The 20315-nt window shown below is 28.5% G+C and overlaps 2 protein-coding genes across 2 annotated transcripts in view; both read right to left on the reverse strand.

Moving 5' to 3' along the window:
• Positions 1–1036, reverse strand: part of LOC101508409 (uncharacterized) — a 1514-nt gene extending 478 nt beyond the window's left edge. Inside the window, exon 1 of the mRNA XM_073370880.1 lies at positions 18–1036. Coding sequence (XP_073226981.1) covers positions 18–877 — 860 coding nt within the window. The 5' untranslated portion in view covers positions 878–1036. The remainder of the gene's footprint in view (positions 1–17) is intronic.
• An 8892-nt stretch (positions 1037–9928) lies between these two features.
• On the reverse strand, positions 9929–13997 carry LOC101508094 (GRF1-interacting factor 3). The gene is made up of 5 exons (XM_004510568.4): positions 13849–13997; positions 13558–13657; positions 11607–11683; positions 10918–11002; positions 9929–10826 (listed from the first exon to the last, which is right to left on the reverse strand). Exons 2-5 carry the CDS (start codon positions 13633–13635, stop codon positions 10428–10430), a joined length of 639 nt encoding a protein of 212 aa, XP_004510625.1. The 5' UTR covers positions 13636–13657; positions 13849–13997; the 3' UTR covers positions 9929–10427.
• Positions 13998–20315: the final 6318 nt, after the last annotated feature.

Here is a 20315-nt window from a genome sequence, read left to right on the forward strand (position 1 = left end):
TAGCAAATAAATCAAGCGCTCTTCTAACCCCTCTATTATCTGCAGCAGTAAAATAATCATGCCCAAAAATAACCCCACCGGGCCTGAGTATCCGAAAACCCCGGTTTATATCGGCCCAAGCCGATAAAAAATCATGGCCCGCATCAATCTCAACCAAATCGGCCAAAACACCCCATTCACAAAGCTTCGCTAAAGCAGACCCGCTCGAAAACGGTACGGGTAAAACCGACCCGGTTTGATTAAAAGTAACCACATTCTGAAGAAACTGATGATAAAGCAAAACGTCACCGTTTAACATAGCTATGTTTTTGAAATCGTCTCTAAACCCGGCCCAACCACGAAAATCGTCGATGCAGAAGATTTGAGTTTTCAACCCGAGTCGCTGAGTCAACTCAGCCATGTGAATTGCTGAAGCGCCGAGAAACGTTCCAACCTCAACGATGATTCGTGGATTCACTTTACGAATTAGGTTCTCAAAAACGGCGCCGTTTGAACCCCAACCTCTGACTTTTTTACTGCGAAGAAGCTTCTCCGCCACGTGCGGCTGAGGAAAGTCGGTGAACGGAGAGGTTCCGTTGAAGATGCGGTCGATGAGTTCCCGGTAAATTTTTTCCGGTGGAATTGGATCGGAGCACTGAGTCGTGACTCGGAACGAAGCGAGCTCGGTTGTGTCAATGACGGAGAAGCGGAGAATAGAAGAAGTTTCCGGCGGCGGTGGAGGTGGGAAATTTGGTGGTGGTAATGAGGGAGGAGAAAAAGAGTGGGATAAGTAACCTAAGGTGTAAGTTAGCAAAAGGAAGATAAAATACGACGCGGGTTTTGCTATTTTAACGATGGTATTAGTAACTGAAAGTTTCTTGTTATGTTCTGTTTTCATGTTTATAGGAATTTTCGAATTTCTTTTTTTGCTATGAAGTTTGTTGTTTGAATTGGAAGAATATTGAGTACTGAAAAAGAAGAAGATGAATATATGTAAGAGTTTTGTGTTTTTGGATTTTGGTTACGTAATTTTATGCTTCCTTCTAATTTATCGTTACTTCTATACTACTACATAGAATTGACAATTCAAATTTATGCGTTGCAATATTTTTTTGTTGTTTGACTTTGTGATTGAGAATTAATGTTTGAAAATTTGAAAATTTAATAAATTAGATTTTTTGGGTTTTTATTAATATTACGATTATTTATAGCTAGAATGTTTTTATTTGAGTCAAATATAAAGTTTAAAAAGCTTGAAAAAATATAAAGTTTAAAGTATCAGTGACAATATAATTAAAAAATAAAATATCAGTGTCAATATCATTATTTATTATTCTGGGTCAAGGTATCAATATCATTATCTACTGGTATTTAATTTGAAGAATATGTTGTAATATTTTATTTCTATTCCCTACCTCATTCCCAATATGCAAATAATAAAAATATGCAATAATTTTGTACCAAAACAAATAAAAAAATATGCAATAATTAGTTTGCAAAGAGGTTTGAATATAAATAAATTAAGGCACTAGATACAAGATCAAAATTCCTAGTTTTATGACTAGTGTCTAACATGTGTCATTCACAGATAAATTTATTTTAAAAATAATATTTTGTACAATTTAATTTTTTTTAAATTATGAAATTTAAGATTTTCTCTATATGAAACCCAGACATTACTCTCTCGTCGTAAATGTTATATATAAAAGTAACTTATAAAATTGATACTGAATATTAAGTTAGTACAAAATTAAATATACAAAATATTAATTAAGTTATTAGAATATTGAATATACAATAAATTAAAAAATTGAATATCTAAAAAAAGATTGAAGAAATATAGTATGAATAAGTAAAATTAATCACCTATATATTTAGATTGTATTTTTTTATAACATATATCTTTAGCAGTGTGACACCCGTCGCATACACAAATAAATTGATTTTGAGTAATTTATTTTCTAAATTTAAATTATAAAAATTATATCGACAAACAAATTAATATATTGTACATAAAGGAACAAATATAAAATTATGATAAAATGATTGAATAAACAATTAAAAGTTAGAAAAGTACTTATTTTTATAGAAAAGTATAATTTAATAATTTAATATATTACATTTATAACGTATAATTTTTAATTTATTTTTATAAAATTAAAAATATTTTATCCCATTGTTCTTTATATCCTTTCTTTTGGATGTTTTGTTTTGGCTTGCAGAGATTTTTGTAATTTGTCTAAATGGTGTGGCATATTTATAGGATATCTGCGCCTAAAAGATGTGGGAGAAATTAGGGTTTTAACAAATAAGGCTCTCAGACGAAAACTTATTAGATTTTTTACTTTTTAAAATTGTTACTTGTGTGAACAATAAAAAGTATGGAATTTTTTTTATATTGAATTTTTGTATCGAACTTTTTTTAGTCATAATTTATTTTGTATATATATATATTCAATGTATTATTTTTCATTTATCCATACACATTATATATTTTTTCAAAGAAGGGTATTTGTTAAAATATATACAATATAAATTATATTAAGTAATGTTTCCAAATAAGGATTTGTATTAAATGTGCAGATTTTTGGTGCAACCGGTACGATCTTGCTAGTTGATTGATTGATACCCAAAATTAGTGGACTATTGCCAAATAACGTGAAACATTCCCTTGTCATTGACAAAGTTTAAAATCAATAAGATTTTATTATATATGGAATTATGCTACTTTTTTTAATTCAATAATTAAATTTCGTTACATATTTATTTTATACTCCTATTATATTATAATATTATAAGTTGATCGTTGAATTACATTTTTTTTAAATTAACTCAAATATAATCTCAAATTAAATTATTTTATCCATTATATTTTATTTGGTATATTGAATGTGATATTTTTTAACTTAAAGAGTGATAATCGATTTTATTCATCGAGAAAAAAAAATGAAATCGAATTTAATTTTTAAGAAGAAAAAAAAACTTTTAATATTTAAAAAAAGTCATTGGGAAAACTTAATCCCTAGATGAATAATGTTTGCTAATTTTTTTGAGCTAATGAATATGCAGTCAGTTAAAATTTAATAAAAGTAATTGGAAAAACTTAATCCCTAGATGAATCATATTTGCAAAAAAAAAAATTCGAGATAATGAATATGCTGTTAATTAAAATTCTAAGTGACTAAAACACATCCGGAGTTATTATTAAATTAAACGTCATGATAGTTTTTTTTTTTTTTTTTAGTTAAATTACATATGTGCTTCCTTAATTTTAGTCATTTATCTTTTATTTTTTCTGAGTTGATCCTTTATTTTAATTTTAATTGACAATTTGATATTTTATGATTTAAAATGTCAACAATGTTGTCCTTTTTTTTTACAAAAATTCAAAAAAATTATCAAAATTTTCAAACAAAACTCAACATTCATTATTATCTTCGATAAAATGCAAATTTAATCAAATTTATAACTTAAATTTTTAAATAAACTCATATTTTCATTCTTTATTTGATATTGTTGGAGATGAAAATGAGTTTATTTGAATATTTGAGTTATGTATTTTATGAAATTTGCATTATATTAAAGATGATTATTAGACTAAATATATACATAGAAGAGAAGTACGAATGACTTGAATAAATCAAGTAACGTTTTAATATTGAGATTGGTGGATATGTTAAATGTTGAAGTAATGTATTTGATAATTGAAATTAACAGATAGACTTAATAGATATATAATTGAGTTACAAAATGTATTACTTTGTGGCTGAAACTAAAAATGAGTAAAGTGAAATAGTACGTTGGAAATACATTCATGTATTCCCCCGATTTTAAATTTTTTATTTTATTTTTGGATTTTTTTAATTGATCAATTACATTACATCTCCCGGTTGTTTTTCTTTTGGTTTATTCTTTTTTGTTCTCCTTAAGGTATATAGAAGGACAAATTCTTCGTCAGATGATGTAATATGCTCGACCACAATCTTTTTTTTTTTTTGTAATTGTTGTCTTGATTGTCTCTTCATCTAATGATGATATGTGAATGTTTTTATTGCTTTGTGAACGTGTATGTTTGTATCCTTTTTTCAAGTTCTTATCCAACAATCTTATTTTAAAGATGAGCCATTTTATAGAGTGGATGATATGTCTATATTGTCCAATTTCTCCAAAAGTTGAGTTGTTGTAGTGTTGAGGAGTTTTTGAGCTTCTTTATCAAACATAGTGAATGTTGTTGTTGTTTCATCTCACACTCTCAATTGAATCTTGAACCTATAAAAAAAATCAATTTATGTCATAGTTATGAGTTAAACAAAATGAAGGTGGGGAAAATAAAATTTTATGTGATACCTTGGTGAGGATACTTTGATGTCATGTCACATGAGGGGACAATTGTATTGTTGGCCTTGTTGAATTAATTTTGTGAGATTGTTTTCACATCCAATGTAATTTCATCCAAATTTGTAATCAATGTCATTGATAGTTGCAAAAATTGTGAATACCCTTCCATGTATTTTTGATAAATTACATATAAATTGTTGAAATTATATAAATTTTATATTTTTGGTAAATTATAGGCCAAACAAGAAGGACAACGGGTAAATTGTTGAAATTATGTAAATTATATATTCTATAGATGTAAACATTTGATCCATGTAAAATGTTTGGAATTTAAAGAGGTATAAAAATATATATGAAAATCCATTAGTCATGTAGAGTTTAAATTTGAAGATGATGACGACAATGATATTACATCAACAACTATAATAGCGATAAATATAATTTATGTTCCGTTGTTTTTTTTTTTTTAAACAGAATATTCTATTATTTTTTATGAAAACAATACGAAATAGTAAACACCACTTAAAGTCCACACACACACAATTATTAAGTTTTGGGTTTGAATCCATAATTAATGTTTTAATTTTTTTCAATTGTTGTCCAAATTTTTAAGTTACATGTTTTATTTATTTATTTAATAGTGCATAAATAATTAAATAATCAAAATGTAAATTTATCATGTAAATAATCAAATAAATTTAGAGCTGATCATTCAAAAAGATTTAAATATATTTACTTTTCAATAAAATAAAACGTGAAAATAAAGTTGATATATATACATATATATATATATATATATATATATATATAGTAACTTGTTCAAGAAAAATATGTTTTTACTTTGGATATTGGTAAATATATATACTATATAAATATTTAGAAATGATGGACAAAGTCATGTCTCTTCGAATTTTGGTAAGTGAATTTGTTGTTTTATTGTGTTAATTGACATGAAATTAAAGTAATTAATTTGCAATTATTTGTATTTGATGTATATTTATAATTGTTTGACAGTTAATATTTTGTAACCGAATTGGTATAAATTTTGAATTTCGATTTTGAAACCAAAATGTTAATGATTATAATTACTCTTTTAATATTAATAATAGTTTGAATGTTCGTAAAGTTAAAATTAGCTAATTATGTACAAACACGTTTAATGTTATTATATTTAATATATAGTATTTGTGATACAAAAAGGACATAGATACCCCATATGTTTCAATTAATTATGTTGTTGATTTTTTAAACAACATGGAATCAAATATAACAAAAGTTTCAATCACATGAAGCTTAATTCTATAGCGAGGGGAAACATTTATAACATGTTTGTTACATTTTCCACAATAATACATGTCGTTGGATACCACCAGTCAATTGTGTCAACAATAATACATGTTGTGTGCCATCAGGGCACTGCGAAACGTGTCGTTGACACAAGTGACTGGTGGTATATCGTGTGCAATAAGAAACATGTCAACAAGCGCATGTATTATTGTGAAAAATGTAACAAACATATTATGAATGTTTCCTCTCTCTAAAGAATTAAACTTCGTGTGATTGACACAATTGATTCAGCCACCTTTGATATATTTGATTGGATGCTTATGTTGTTTAAAAAATCAGCAGCATAATTAATTAAAACATATAGGGTGTGTGTGTTCGTCCTTTTTGTATCATAAACACTATATCACTATATAATAAACAAAATAACATTAAATGTCTTTGTACATAATTAGCTAACCTCAACTTTATATGACTAATGGTTTTAGGATATTTCTTTTGGAATCATCCCCAAAGAAATTTATGACCTGGTGGATTCTACCTTTCTTTTCAAAGGTGATTCAAATCTGAGTTGTGAATCTCGATTTGAAATGTTATACGGAGTCAAGAAACTCACAAATAACTCAAGCTTGATTGCAAAGTTTAAAGTTATTCAGGTTTAATTTTATAATTTTCAATTCAAATTTTAATAAGTATATTTTTTTTCCGGGAAATACTAATCTATTATTTTAGTTGACCAATAATTCATTAATACAATTGTTTTATAGCAGTCGAACATAATGGTGGGTAGATGTGTTGAAAGGGATGTTATTGTCTCCAATGAAAGTGACAAAGATTTGGGAATTGCTCAAATAAATAAACTATTCATCTCATGAACCTAAATTGTTGGTTTACATTTTGTGGAATAATTTAAACTAATCAATATCAAATAATTTTAATTCATATTTCATTTGTGTAGGATATGTTGAACAAATTTTCAGATATTGAATATAATGCTCATGTTAGAGTTGTTGAAGATAAAGAAACAATAGATTTGCCATTAGAATCGGACAATATGACACCATTGAAGATGAATTATCCATTTGACATTGGAAACAACACTTATTCAACTTCATTCAAATCATTGAAGAATATAAAGATTAAATGTTCTGTTCTATTTCTCTGCTATTACGATTTAACTGTTATCAACACGAATAAAGGAATGTTCTTTAGTTTTAGTGTTTGGATTTTTTGACAATCTCTTCAAGTTTGATTTCTAATTTTAATTTGATTTGAAATTGCATTATAATAAAGTATCATCTTTACTCTTAAATTTTGATTTGATTTTCCATTCTCGAATTTAAAATAGGTGACATATATATTCTCGCAAGGTCTTTGATTGTTAGCACGTAGGGATGAGAATAGGTTAGGTCGTTCGTCAGGGGCCTATGGTCTGACCTACTTATGACTTGGTCTGGCCTGGCCTATTTAATAAAAAGGTTTGGCTCATACTATTTTTAAAGCCTAATTATTTAAATAGGTCAGGCTCAAGCTTATAAAAAAGCTTATTAGGCCTGACAGACCGGCATATATATATATTTTATTATTTATTAATATTATTTTTTATTATTATATTAATAATATTATTTCCTATTTTAAATTCTATCAATTAGACAATCACTCTGTAGTCATTCCATATTCGGTAGTCGTTCTATATTCGGTAGTCATTCAATTTGTCAATCACTCAGTAGTCGTTTCATATTTGTTTGAGAGATAATAATGGGTGCATTTGTTTCAGAAAAAAGCTATTCTTTGAAACTAAAAATTATGTTTTAGAGTTTAAAGGATGTTTGTTTCAGATTTTTTAAAATTATTTTGTTAGAAAAATAATTTTTTATTTAATATATATAGATATGTATATTGATATTGGTATGTGGAGAGCATCATATGATATGAGTAGAGCATTTAAATATTTTCATATGAATAAACCTTTTAAATAAGCTTCTAGGTCAGACCAGGCTTTTAAAACGGTCAGGCCAAACCGAAAAAAAAATCTATGATAGGCCGTATGCCAAATTTAAGCTTAAAAAATTAATCGTAAATCAGACTCAGACCTTTCAAAGTCTGGCCACCTATTATCACCCCTATAATAGCATGACCTAAATAATTTCCTATTTTCATTCAATTACCGATTTACCAAATTCATTGATACAAAAATGGTAAATTGTGGTAAACATGATTCTTTAAGCAATTTCTTATTCTATTGCATTAACTAAAGCATATTGATTTCTCAAAAATTCTACTCCACATTTAGAGTTTGTGGACGATGCTCATATCAATTTATAACGTGTGTAGCAAACATGAAATACATGATAATTGTCTGGTACATATACAAAATACGGGCAAATAAAATCAATTTGGACAAATATAGTAACAACTCTATCATGACTAATTATTTTTCATAAATGTCGTATAAATATTAAATGTCAAATTTTTTAATTATAATAATCAAATTACTTTTTGAACTATTTCTATTTATATTGGCATAATTTTTTGTAAATATTTTAAAATGACAATTTCGAAAAATAAATTGTAATAGTCGTATTTAGAAAGATTTTAAAATGACAATTTCAAAAAATTCATTATGAAGTCATACAAAAGAAATTCCTATCAATTCTATTCAGATAATATATGTTAACCAAAAAAATCAATTTTGACAAATATAGTCTTATTTACGAATAACTATAACAGATACATAAAATTAATTTGGACCAATAAAATCATAATTACAAAAAGTTATATACTAATATCACTACTATAAATGTTTGTTTTACCTGCGGATGTTCCGAAGCAATTAATTCCGCAGGTAATACGTGAGGAATTTGCTGCGGCTTACATTTGTTTAGGAATATATCTGCGGTTTCAGATAAGACTATATTTGAAAAAAACTATTAGAGAAACACTCATATATCTACGTGGGGAATCTCTAAGTCATTTGCTGCGGTTTCTCTAATAGTTTTTTTTCAAAATCTTCCTTTGCAAGGGATATGTTTTCGAATGGCTCCCATTGTGGACCAGATCTGCTTCCAAACGAATAAATTGTATTATTATTGAACATTAATGGGTATATAGACAAGTTCTGGACAACTAGTACGATATTTATTTAATTTAGTATAGGAGAAAAATATAACATTAAAATCTGGTTACAACATATTATTGTAGGTTTTTTTTGGGTCAAACTTGCTATTTCTGCCCTCCCTAATTTTGTGAGAAACAAAAAAAGAATAATCAAGAGAAGAAAAAGCATGAACCACAAAAATAATCACTCTCCAACCAAGCCTATTCCAACTCTTTGTATGAGCTATATTATTTCATATATAGTAAAATTTAGCAATTATATCCTCAAGTTCAAAGCTTTTTACACACTCAAAACACAACTTGATGATTAAAATACTTCAAGAACAATTGTTATATCTCAATTTTTGTTTGTTATATCGCAATATTATTTGTTATCATCAAATTATTGGATATATTACATTGATTGGTCAAAATATATAATCATTATAGTTTTAATTTCAACCGTTTTCGTTCTTTCCTATTTTTTCTTAAAAAAGATCTCAGCACAAATTTATTATTTTTTGGTTTCTCACAAATTTCCTCCCTTGACAGTAACATTGTTCGAGGCACTATCAGACACTAAATTTAAATACATCTAATTACGATTCGTATAATTCTTTACGTTATCCGATACAATTCATAAACCAGTTATATTTGGACCTCCAAGATACGTATATATGCAACCTAATTGGATGATGACATATATGTTTATGTGTGAGGCTGCATTAATCACAACCAAGAATATTAAATTCCGCAATTTATTACTTAGAAAATACTCAAAGACAGCACCAGGAGTATGAACACCGTATCACACCCCCCTTTTAAAGTCTTACAATCCCCATTAGCCTGCTGAGTCCCTGCTCCTCTTTTTAGAGTCATGGACCACTCTTTATTCTTCAATTCCCTTTTCTTTAATTTTATAGTAACTACTTAAACATTTGATATGTTTAAAGCACATATTCGAACCCAAGATACTCTTTCTATAAGATATTCTTTCTATACATTAGTGTGTTCGAGTTTTGCTGCTAAATTCTTTAAAAAACAAAAACAAAAATTCTTTTATTGAGACACCCAAGTAGATCATCAAAAGAAAGCAATCAACACCATTATTTAATTGAGTTTAAAACTCAATAAAATACAAATAATCTGATCTACATGCAATGACCAAAATCATCGGCTGCAGCTTGAATTGCAACAACAAAAAATCTAAATAAAAAAAACACAAGAAGCAAACACTAAGCTCAGAATAATATTGTACTCAACATATCCTTTAGCAGTAGCACCAGCTCAAAGTACTATTGCGGTCCGGATTGTTCTTGAAATACAAGTTCCGGGCCTAAGAACTTTCTCCACCCACCAAAATCACTTCGAAAGTATACATCTAAAAAGACACAATTTTTAGACATTCAGAAGTACATTTTTGAACAAATTATATCGTCTGAAACTATACTTCCAGAACCATATTTAAATTTTTTGAAACGGGAGGTGAGAAAGTTGCTCCCAATTCAACCACACTACAAAGTACTTCCTATTGCGGCAACAACAATTTCAGTCGACACAAACTTGCTGCATGCAAAAACCCTAGCAACACAACATCTACCTAAGCTCTTCCGTCCTTTGGTCGACCAATCAAAGGGCATCAGATCAAACTAGTCCTGCTACTTTTTTTAAGAAAATCCTACTATCAACAGTCGCATGTTATTGTCTTATTAAACATACACGAAATCATGTTACTTTGCCTCTTCGCCATCTCCACTGTTATGTGCGGCTGCAGCTGAGCTTCCTTGGCCATCTCCACCAGCTGTCCCAGCTTCCGAACCATCTTGTTTGCTTCCACCACCACGTCCATCGTTTGGATTGGAAGCCGAAGGCGGACCACCACTGCCTCCACCTCCGAGAGAAGCTTCGTTGTGCATGGAATGCATGCCGTTATTAGGTCTAAGCCCCATTTGCCCTTGCATGGCCTGCTGGTGTAGCTGCTGCTGCTGCTGCTGTTGATCCTGCATTTGATGTGGATTACCAAATTGCATTGGCATTTTTTGGGGGAACATTCCTTGTTGCTGAGCCATTGCAGCGGCTTGAGGATGTTGCATATAGAATCCTGGTTGCATTGCAGGGTGCGGGGCCATCTGCACGAGTTCAATACAAGGCAATAATGAAACCCATGTTATGTGGAATTTGTTAAGACTTTCCAAGGGACCAGCTAGGGTCTAGTTTTACCTGTGGAGGCATGGTTGGTGTTTGCGGCTGCGCATCAGCAATTGCAGCTAAATACATCAAATTCTTCTGAAGCTGAGCTTGGTACCTAACACATCAAATCATCACACAACCATTACATAAAAGTTGAAATGTCAGCCATGTACCGACATTGACACAAATATTTAAGAGAACAAAAGCTTGCATATAGATGATAAAGTTATATTATTACTACCACCATCCCTAAATATAGGACCCTCTTGAGATTTGTCCCCCCTTTATATAAGAGCCTTTTCAATTCTTGAAGTGCATTAATTATTGCTTTATTAACTTACCCTTAATTATGTTACATCTTTTTCTGCAATTTGTACTAAATATTACAATAAATCCATAAACTAATTCTCTTTCTTCAAGGATAAATTAGCAAAACAATTCAAATTGTCAACAAATTTAATATAACAACCAACTTTTTAATTCCCTTGATTTAGTCAACAGGGTCTTATATATAGAGACAAAGGTAGTAGTGGATTTAGTTATCAGCAATAATGATTACTATAAATTATGTATAAATACTTTAGTGAATCGCCAACCAAATTTAGTTAAAAACGTTAGGGATCTGAGGATAAAGAGACAATCAGGTAATAATTTGAGTCAGAAGAACAAATGTCAGCAGCACTAACAAAATATGCAGACACGTTTTAGAGGTCACTTACTGGGCACATTCTGCAAGTTTTCCAAGATTTTGATTGTCCAATATGGCCAAGATCAGCTTCTTGTTCTCATCAAGATACTGCATCATAGGCAAGACATGGCTTTCAAATTAAACAATTAAGACTGGTGCCGACTATTCATGTTTAACTTATCATCCCATTTGTGAAGTAATAGTTATTGCGATAAATAGATATATGAGGAAAAACCTTAGGTTCTAGACAGTTTCATGATATAATATAATTCTGAATGGATATAATTATGTATAAGTTATTTCTATAATCAAGGAGTTGTTTTAAAATTGTTTTCATATATGTTGTAAATTGTTTTCATAAGCTATTTTCAAGAGTTCATTGAATTAAGCTGAAAACAACTTATGAACATGTAATAAGCTATTATCACAAGTTCTCCCAGACACATTTATACACCAAAATAAGATAAACCCAAATAAGGTGTAAATAAGTTCTTCCAACTTCACAATATTCCTACAATCCAATTTCATGGAGGATGCTGGAGGTGCCAGATCCTATTTTGTTTAGCCATGTGATTAAAGCTTATTTGACTAAAAACAGAAATTCAATTCACCCTGCCTAAAAAAAATGATGAGCGTGACTGCTGTAATACAATCAACAATCTCCACATTTCCCATGATTTACTAAAATCCAAATCTTACAATGGTAAATTAACACTCAAAAGGTATTGTTGAACTACGAGTATTTTCTATCAGACTATAGGTAAAAGGATTCATGAATCATAACTCCCAAAAATGCTTTCAACCATTTTCCATCCAACAAATCACTGAAATGAACGAGAATGATGAGATATCCAACTGATTTTTTTTAAGGATAAGACAGGTATTTCACATAAATTAAAGCTTTAAGACACCACTACATACCCTAAAGCAATTGAAAGACAATTAAGTAGAGGAAGAGTGAAGAAAACTTTACGTTATATTGTTAAAACCGACTTTACTCTACATCGCTTTACTTGGTCCATGGAACCAAACCACGTAGTGAGATAAGGCACTGAATTTATGAACATAAATTTCCTAATAGATGATAAGTTTTTCCAAGGATACAGAGTATTGTAAAATAAAGAGTTTATGCAGCAAGTTGAAGCTCCATTACTTCCTATTAAATAATTGACCTTCCCAAAGAAAAAGGGAGAAAAAAATGAGAAAGCCTATGTTGCAAATCAAAGACCCAGTATCAACTAATTTAGTTCTCGCCGGTACAGAAATAAACACTTCAAGTTCTTGAATCTTGATAGTATTCTAAAAACAACTCAAAGAACAAACATATTAAAATTGTAATGTCATTTAGATGCACTTCATGTGCCTTCTTGCTTTCCACAGTTTGATGTGCAAAGAATTAATTGAGACATATATCAATCATACCATGTGAAGCACAAATACTAACACCGACACCGTACACGATACTGACACAAACCTATCGACACTAGTAATAAAAATTTGAGAAAATGAGTTAATTGAATATAATCAAAGCGTCAGCGTCGGGCACAACCTTTCATCAGAAGTGTCGGTGATACTTAACTCAGACCACAAACCTCCCACATGAAAACCATTCCCTTGATTAAATCATAATTACAGACTCACCCCTTCATCTTGAACAATAACTGTATATTCACTATTTGTTACATTCCTAGTTCAAATTGACCCATTACATCTGTCCACTAAAAACTAGAAAGAATCTTGTCTCTTGGGTGCTAGAACTAGAACTTAGCTATCATCATGGTGAATAACAAATCAGAAAAAGATAAGATTACACAGCTTATCACAAATCCAAATCACTATCTCTAGTTTAATAACCATAACTTCTCAATATCCAAATCATGAGAATGAAGAAAGGAACAATAAAATCCGAAAGAAACCATGAAAAACTTGAACTAAACATCTCTAACTTGTAATTGAAAAAAAAAGGGATTAAAAAACCATACTTTTTGAATCTGCTCGGTGGTTATGTTTGTTGGTGGGAATGAAGGCATCATAGGAATCATTTGCGGTGTCTGCTGCATCTTCTACGCCGTGTTATTTTCACTGAAATTAATTAAAAATAAAAATAAAAGCAAAAACCCTAATCAGACCAAAATTACCCCAATCAACAATTAACAAACCCCAACCCCAAAAAAAGAAACAAATAACAAAACCCCATCAAAGGGTAAAACAAAATTAGAATAAAAAAAGTGGTAAAGACAAAAAACTTTAACAGAAAGAGAGAGAAAGAAGACCTGGGTTTAGTTTCGAGAAGTAAACGTTGGAAACAAAACCAGTTGTCTGTGTGAACTGAGGTTGTCTGCGTGATTATGAAGATCCTTGTTTCGATGTTGTGTGTGTAGACTGTTTTTTTTTTCTTTCCGGAATCCAAAGACAAAGCAACAACATAAAAACAAGGAATAAAATAACAAGAGTACTTACATTTTCCGATTGATATTCTATCACATTAATTTATCAATAATTAAATGACATTACTTTAATGAATGTGTAATTGATTTAGTCCGACATTTAATATGCAATGTATGAAAGCTTAGATGAATTAGTGAGAAACTAACTCAATTATTAGTTAAAATTTTGATAGTATATATACACTCTTTTTTCTTCATAGTACCGTAGAAATTGTTGTTAATAATAATAGGTTAAATGTAGTTTAAGTATCTATATTTTAGTAAGCTCACGAAATTGGTTTCATATTTTAAAATTTGACAATTTTAATCTCTCTCTTAAATTATTAAACTAAAAATTGACGGTTTAATATATTTTAAATGATGTTGTATACGATTTTATGATATAAAATCATATAGATGTATTAATTAATTATATTTTATTAATTAAATTACAAAAATAAAAATTTCTAAAGTGAAAAGTTAAGTTTTAAGATAATTTTATTGTAATTTCATGGATATTAATTATTTTACATCATTGTATTATATGTCATATTATTTAAGGCATGTCACATTGTCAATTTTTAAATTAAAAAAATCAGATTGAGGGATCAAAACTATCATATTTTAAAACAAGAGACTAATTTTATAAATTGATAAAAATAGAGAAATTAAATCTACAATTAAACCATAATAATAAGGTACTATACCAAGTCCACTAAATCATCTCCATTTTCCTTTTCATCTCTTTCGTACACGTCCTAATGAATGTTTTAATGTATTTTGAGATTAATATTTAGCTTTTTTTTAGGAAAAATTAATTTTAGGTTGGGCAATAAATTTATTGTAACTTTAGTATGTTGTTGATATCACTGCAATTAAATTATTGATATATTTTATTATTAGTATCAAGGTCGGAAGTGAAAAAAATAAGATGAATAGAAAGACAGTGGTCTAAAAAATAGTTGTCTTAGTGAGAGACAATGTAAAATAAGGTATGCTTGATTCGAAAACTGATGAATATGAATATAAAGATATGGATTTAGTGGCAGAGCGTGTGAGTATTTTTCATAATAAAATAAATCAGTTGTCAACAACATATATAAAATTCGATTATGAGTTACAAATGTTGTTACTATTGAGTTTCATGTTTGACAATTGAGAAGTCTTTGGTGTGACATTGATCGATTTAATTTCAAATAGAAAGTTGTCAATGTTAGCGGTAAAAGAGAACATGTTAAATGAAGAAGCTAAAAAAAAAGTGATTTAATTGGTTCTTCCACTAAATTAGAAGTACTAGTTATAAAGTCACAACGAAGAAGTCAAACCAGACATTTTCATATGTGTGACAAGTTAGATAGTTGCAACAAGTCAATTAGGACTAAAAAATAAGCGACATTCTACAATTGTGACCATGTGGGTTACATAAAAAGAAATTACATATTTCTTGAGAGATCACTAAAGAGAAAGATAAGAAGACAAATGGAAGAAAAGTGATAAATATATTGTTGTAGTTGCATTGGTTAGTGATACTTACATTATTTAAGATGATAATTCCATAAATATTGCATGTTAAGATTCAACTTGGATTATTGATTATGGTGTCTCGTATCATGTCACTCTTAAGCATGATTTCTGTAATGCCCCAAATTTTTTACCCAAAAATTACTTAAAAGTATTTGTTTTCTTTTATAAACAACTATAATTTTTTTTTTCTTAAAAATAGTTCATTATGTAATAATTTGAAGATGCGTCAGAAAATGACTTGATATATCTTTTTTTTTTGTAAAAGAACGTAATGCAATTTACTAAAATATTATTTATTCATTTATTTGCAAAATTAATATTCCAATTGTTAGATCGATATTCATTTACGCTCTAAAATAAAATAAATTATTTTTAAGTGAAATTCAAAAGAAGTAAGGTTGACTGAAATTAATGACATTCAATTATTTACTAGCGAATGAAACTTCACTTCCGCATTTCTATTAAAAGTTAATGATGAAGAATAAATAACTTTACAATGTACCACAAAAATTTTAGTAATGCAAAACGTTATTTTTAAGTAAAAGTATCATTTTCCCACACACGTGCACCAATCAAACATCATTCATGCAATTCTTTGAGATCATTAATACCTAAATATTGGTGTAAGGGGTCAATTCATCCACACCAAAAATTAAACAAAATAATAAATTAACTGCCATAAAATACGCATATAAAATCTTTTCGTCATAAAAGATTTAAATAAATTGATTCTTTAATAGTTCTCAAAGGTGTATCAAAAGTCATAAAATGTATCTAAATAAATCAAGTAGCAACCATAGAGCAAATAATTAGATCAAAATAAAATAACAATAAGATGTATACAAGTTATGCATGCTCCTAAACATATATGATACGGATATAACCAGCTACACGGGCGTCCACATAGAAGTCACCCATATCAATCGGGAAAAATTAAACCAACCACACAGGCGTCCACAAAGATGCATATGATATGTCATGAAATGATAATGATACTCAAAAAGTACATGTCACCACCAACTTAGATAATCACACAAATCACCAAACACTTAGGCAACCACAAAGATAATATTTAAAACACAAATCATCAGCCACTTAGGCAACCACAAAGATAATATTTAAAACACAAATCACCAGCCACTTAGGCAACCACAAAGATAACAATATTTAAAACACAAATCATCAGACATTTAGGCAACCACAAATATAACAATATTTAAAATACAAATCATCAGCCACTTAGGCAACCACAAAGCCAAAATATTTCAGATTAAATTTTTTAATCACATAAGACATCAAATTTATATTCTCATGGATGTTTATAGTTATAGCTCAATAACTTCAACACATGAAATATGCCCGTGAACAAATATCTCAAAATCACCACTTTCATTTTAATAATCCATAAGATTCGATTTGACTACTTGTTATTGATAAAAAAATTAAAACTCATATTACCAAAAATACAATAACAATAGAAATTTTATTCCTTTCACTATAAAGTTTTCCACATTATGAAAATGAACTATACATTAATGCATTTCAATAATCAATTTTCTCATATTGTCAAAATTAAAAATATAAAATTCTCATCAATTTCCTGATGACACATATAATGTTCATAAAAGTCAAATTTTAAATTTTAAATACTCAAAAAGTCAAGACTTAATATCAAATATATCATAACAAACATATTACTAATGATATCATCATAAAAATGATAACTTTATAATTAAGTACTCTAAAACACGTAAAGCGTTAAACATTTTCACTACAAACATATTTATTAAGGGATAATAATAAAAATAGAACTCTATAATGAAATTCATCAAGATAGATGTATTACTCAAAAGAAACAATCAAAACATTATAGTTAATTTCTTTACGATGAAAATAAAATCAACATTTTTCTTTTAAGACATTCAGGCATCATATCAATATCCTACAAACTGCTAATTTAATATCTAGTCTAACTCTGCATGGGGAAAAACCCTTACCTTGGGCGTTTTCCTTCCACGTAACACTATATAACCCTCGAAAAACCACATAATGATGATGGAACAAAAGCTTAGAGCTTCCACAAGAAAGAGAGGGAATATGTGGGTGATTAGGGAATGACATGTGAGGTATGGGTGATTAGGACTTCTTTCTGCACTATTGCAAGTTTTATCGTATTATATGAGGAAAAGGTGTATGAGACTAATATGGAGACGTGAAGCTGATTAGAGAAAGAGAATAATTTTTCTCATTGAGGTTAATTGCAAACAATTCAATTGGAATAGTATTATTCAATGACCAATCGCTATGAATTAATTGACATTCATGTACTTATTCTTGCTTGTTACACATTTGAGTGGATGTAAAGTAGAAATCACACGGTTCTATAATTAAATGCTATTAAAAATAAAATATAGCTATCAAGAGTAGTAGTGTGGCTGATTAAAATTTTGATCAAAATTGACTTGGTCATTGTTCACTCTAAAAAAATACTCCTACGAGTTTTAATTAATTACTAACAAAACCTCCATTAATTAATTAATTAATATAAATATACTTCATCAAATAATTCAACATTAAAGAAACAATTATCTTATTATTGTCACACTAAATTAATTAAATAAAATATATAAATAAAACTATGGATTTTCACTAACTCTACTATATCCTAGGTTAAATACTTATTTGGTTTAAGATAAAACTAATAAATGATATAACTTCTATAAATTATAATTTAATTAAATAATTCAACTAATGTTTTCATCAACTAAAATAAATCAAGTAAGACAAAAATATCACTGCAGGTCACACATAAAAAATAAAGTCAACGTATCTAACACATCAATTTCATGATTATCGAAACTAATCAAATAAACAAAATACACAGTTGTCCACGTAGAAAATAATTATGCCATAAACCATTCTATTGTAACTGTCACACCAAAACAATTAAATAAAAATAAAGATTATAATTATTCAAATAAAATAGAGAGTGGTAAATTTTAATTTAATTTCTTTACATGTAGAATAAATTATTAATTAATTAATAAATTACGAAAATTACTAAAAGACACATATATAATGTATATAAAAATATTGGGGTGTTACAATTTCTTTTTATCTTATAATATTAGTGATTTTGGCACAGTAAAAATATGAGATGAATTAGTATGCATAAATTATTGGTTTGAGAGATGTTTGGGTTGAAAATGGAATTAGGTGCAAGCTTCAATTAAAGAATATTATACATGTCTTATATCCATGTCAACACGATTTCTGTGAGAGCATTTGACATTGAAGGTTATCACACTTACTTTAGTGGTGGTGGTGATGAGTGTAAAATTACGAAAGGATCTCTAGTGGTAGCAAAGTAACAAAGTTATACTACTCTTTACATGATGTTTTTTAAGTTATGCAATAAAGAAGTTAATGTAGTTGAAGACACCTTTAGATTTATGTCACATGTGTCATGGTCACTTGATTGACAAATGAAACATTCTTGTACATAAAAGTTTTTGTTTTGGGAAATATACGCCTCTAAAAATTTGCAATCATTAAACAACATAGAGTTTCATATTTTTGGTACTTATATGAGACAAATTATTCTTGATTTTGTTCATACCGATGTTTGTAAGGTAGATAGTAAATCTCTTGTTGGTGCATCATATTTTTTTCTTTAATTGATGACCACTCTAGAAAAGTGGGGATTTTTCTTTTAAAATATAAAAACCATGTACTCGAAGTCTTCAAGGACCTTCATGCAAGTGTTGAAAGAGAAAAGGGAATAAAGTTAAAATTTGGTCGAAGAGATAACAGTGATGAACACAAAGGTCCATTTGAAGAGTATTGCAGAGAACATGGAATCAGACTTGTCGCGGCCTAAAATTCTGAGTTTTTCTCTAATTAAATGGAGTCTCCACCAAAGTTTATTTTAAAATAGGAAAAATATTGGGAAACCCTTAAAAGAAAAAAAAAAGGTCTTTGAAACCAAATTTTGAGTTCGAGAGTCGATTATGCGTAGGGAAGGTATTAGCACCATACGACATCCGTTAAAATACAGTTACCTATAATTAAATATGCAAAATTAATGCTACGTATATAAATTTATTTCTCCTTTCTAAAATGTAAATATAATCTTTTTATGAAAAGAATGTAATGATAAAAGTATATTTAAAATATAGAGAAAAAATAGTTTTGTTATTATGTTTGACAAGAGTGCGATCTTGCTCCTACGTATCTCCCGGTGCGATGGAGAAATCAAAATTATGTAGTTCTTGAATAAAAACTACAAATGTGTTGATTGCTTTTAAAGAAATACGTTTTGTCGCGAACATTTAGATTTAGTTAGAAGATGTTTAATTTATTAAAGGAAAGAGACATTGGGTCTGAGAAATTTATTATAATGAGTATGTTTGGTTGTTTGTTTGAAATTAACTGAAAATGTTTAAGATCACAAAGTTGTCACAACTCATGCGTTTTAAACTAGGACTGACAAAATGTTATATCTTGATCAATCCAATTTTATTAAAAGATTATTAATTTAAAGTTTAAGATCATCAAATTGTCACAACTCAAATGTTATAAATATTTAAGATTAATAAGATGTCTGATCTCAATCAATTTCAATACTTGTGTGTAATTAAAAAGCTCAACTTTAAAAAATAATAATAATAATAATAATAAAATAGTAATGTTTATATTTAATTGAGTAAAAAAGTAAACATTCATACATATATAATATTAAAGCTATATATATATATATATATATATATATATATATATATATATATATA

Source organism: Cicer arietinum, chromosome 7 (assembly GCF_000331145.2).
Source record: "Cicer arietinum cultivar CDC Frontier isolate Library 1 chromosome 7, Cicar.CDCFrontier_v2.0, whole genome shotgun sequence".
Classification (NCBI taxonomy): Eukaryota; Viridiplantae; Streptophyta; class Magnoliopsida; order Fabales; family Fabaceae; genus Cicer; species Cicer arietinum.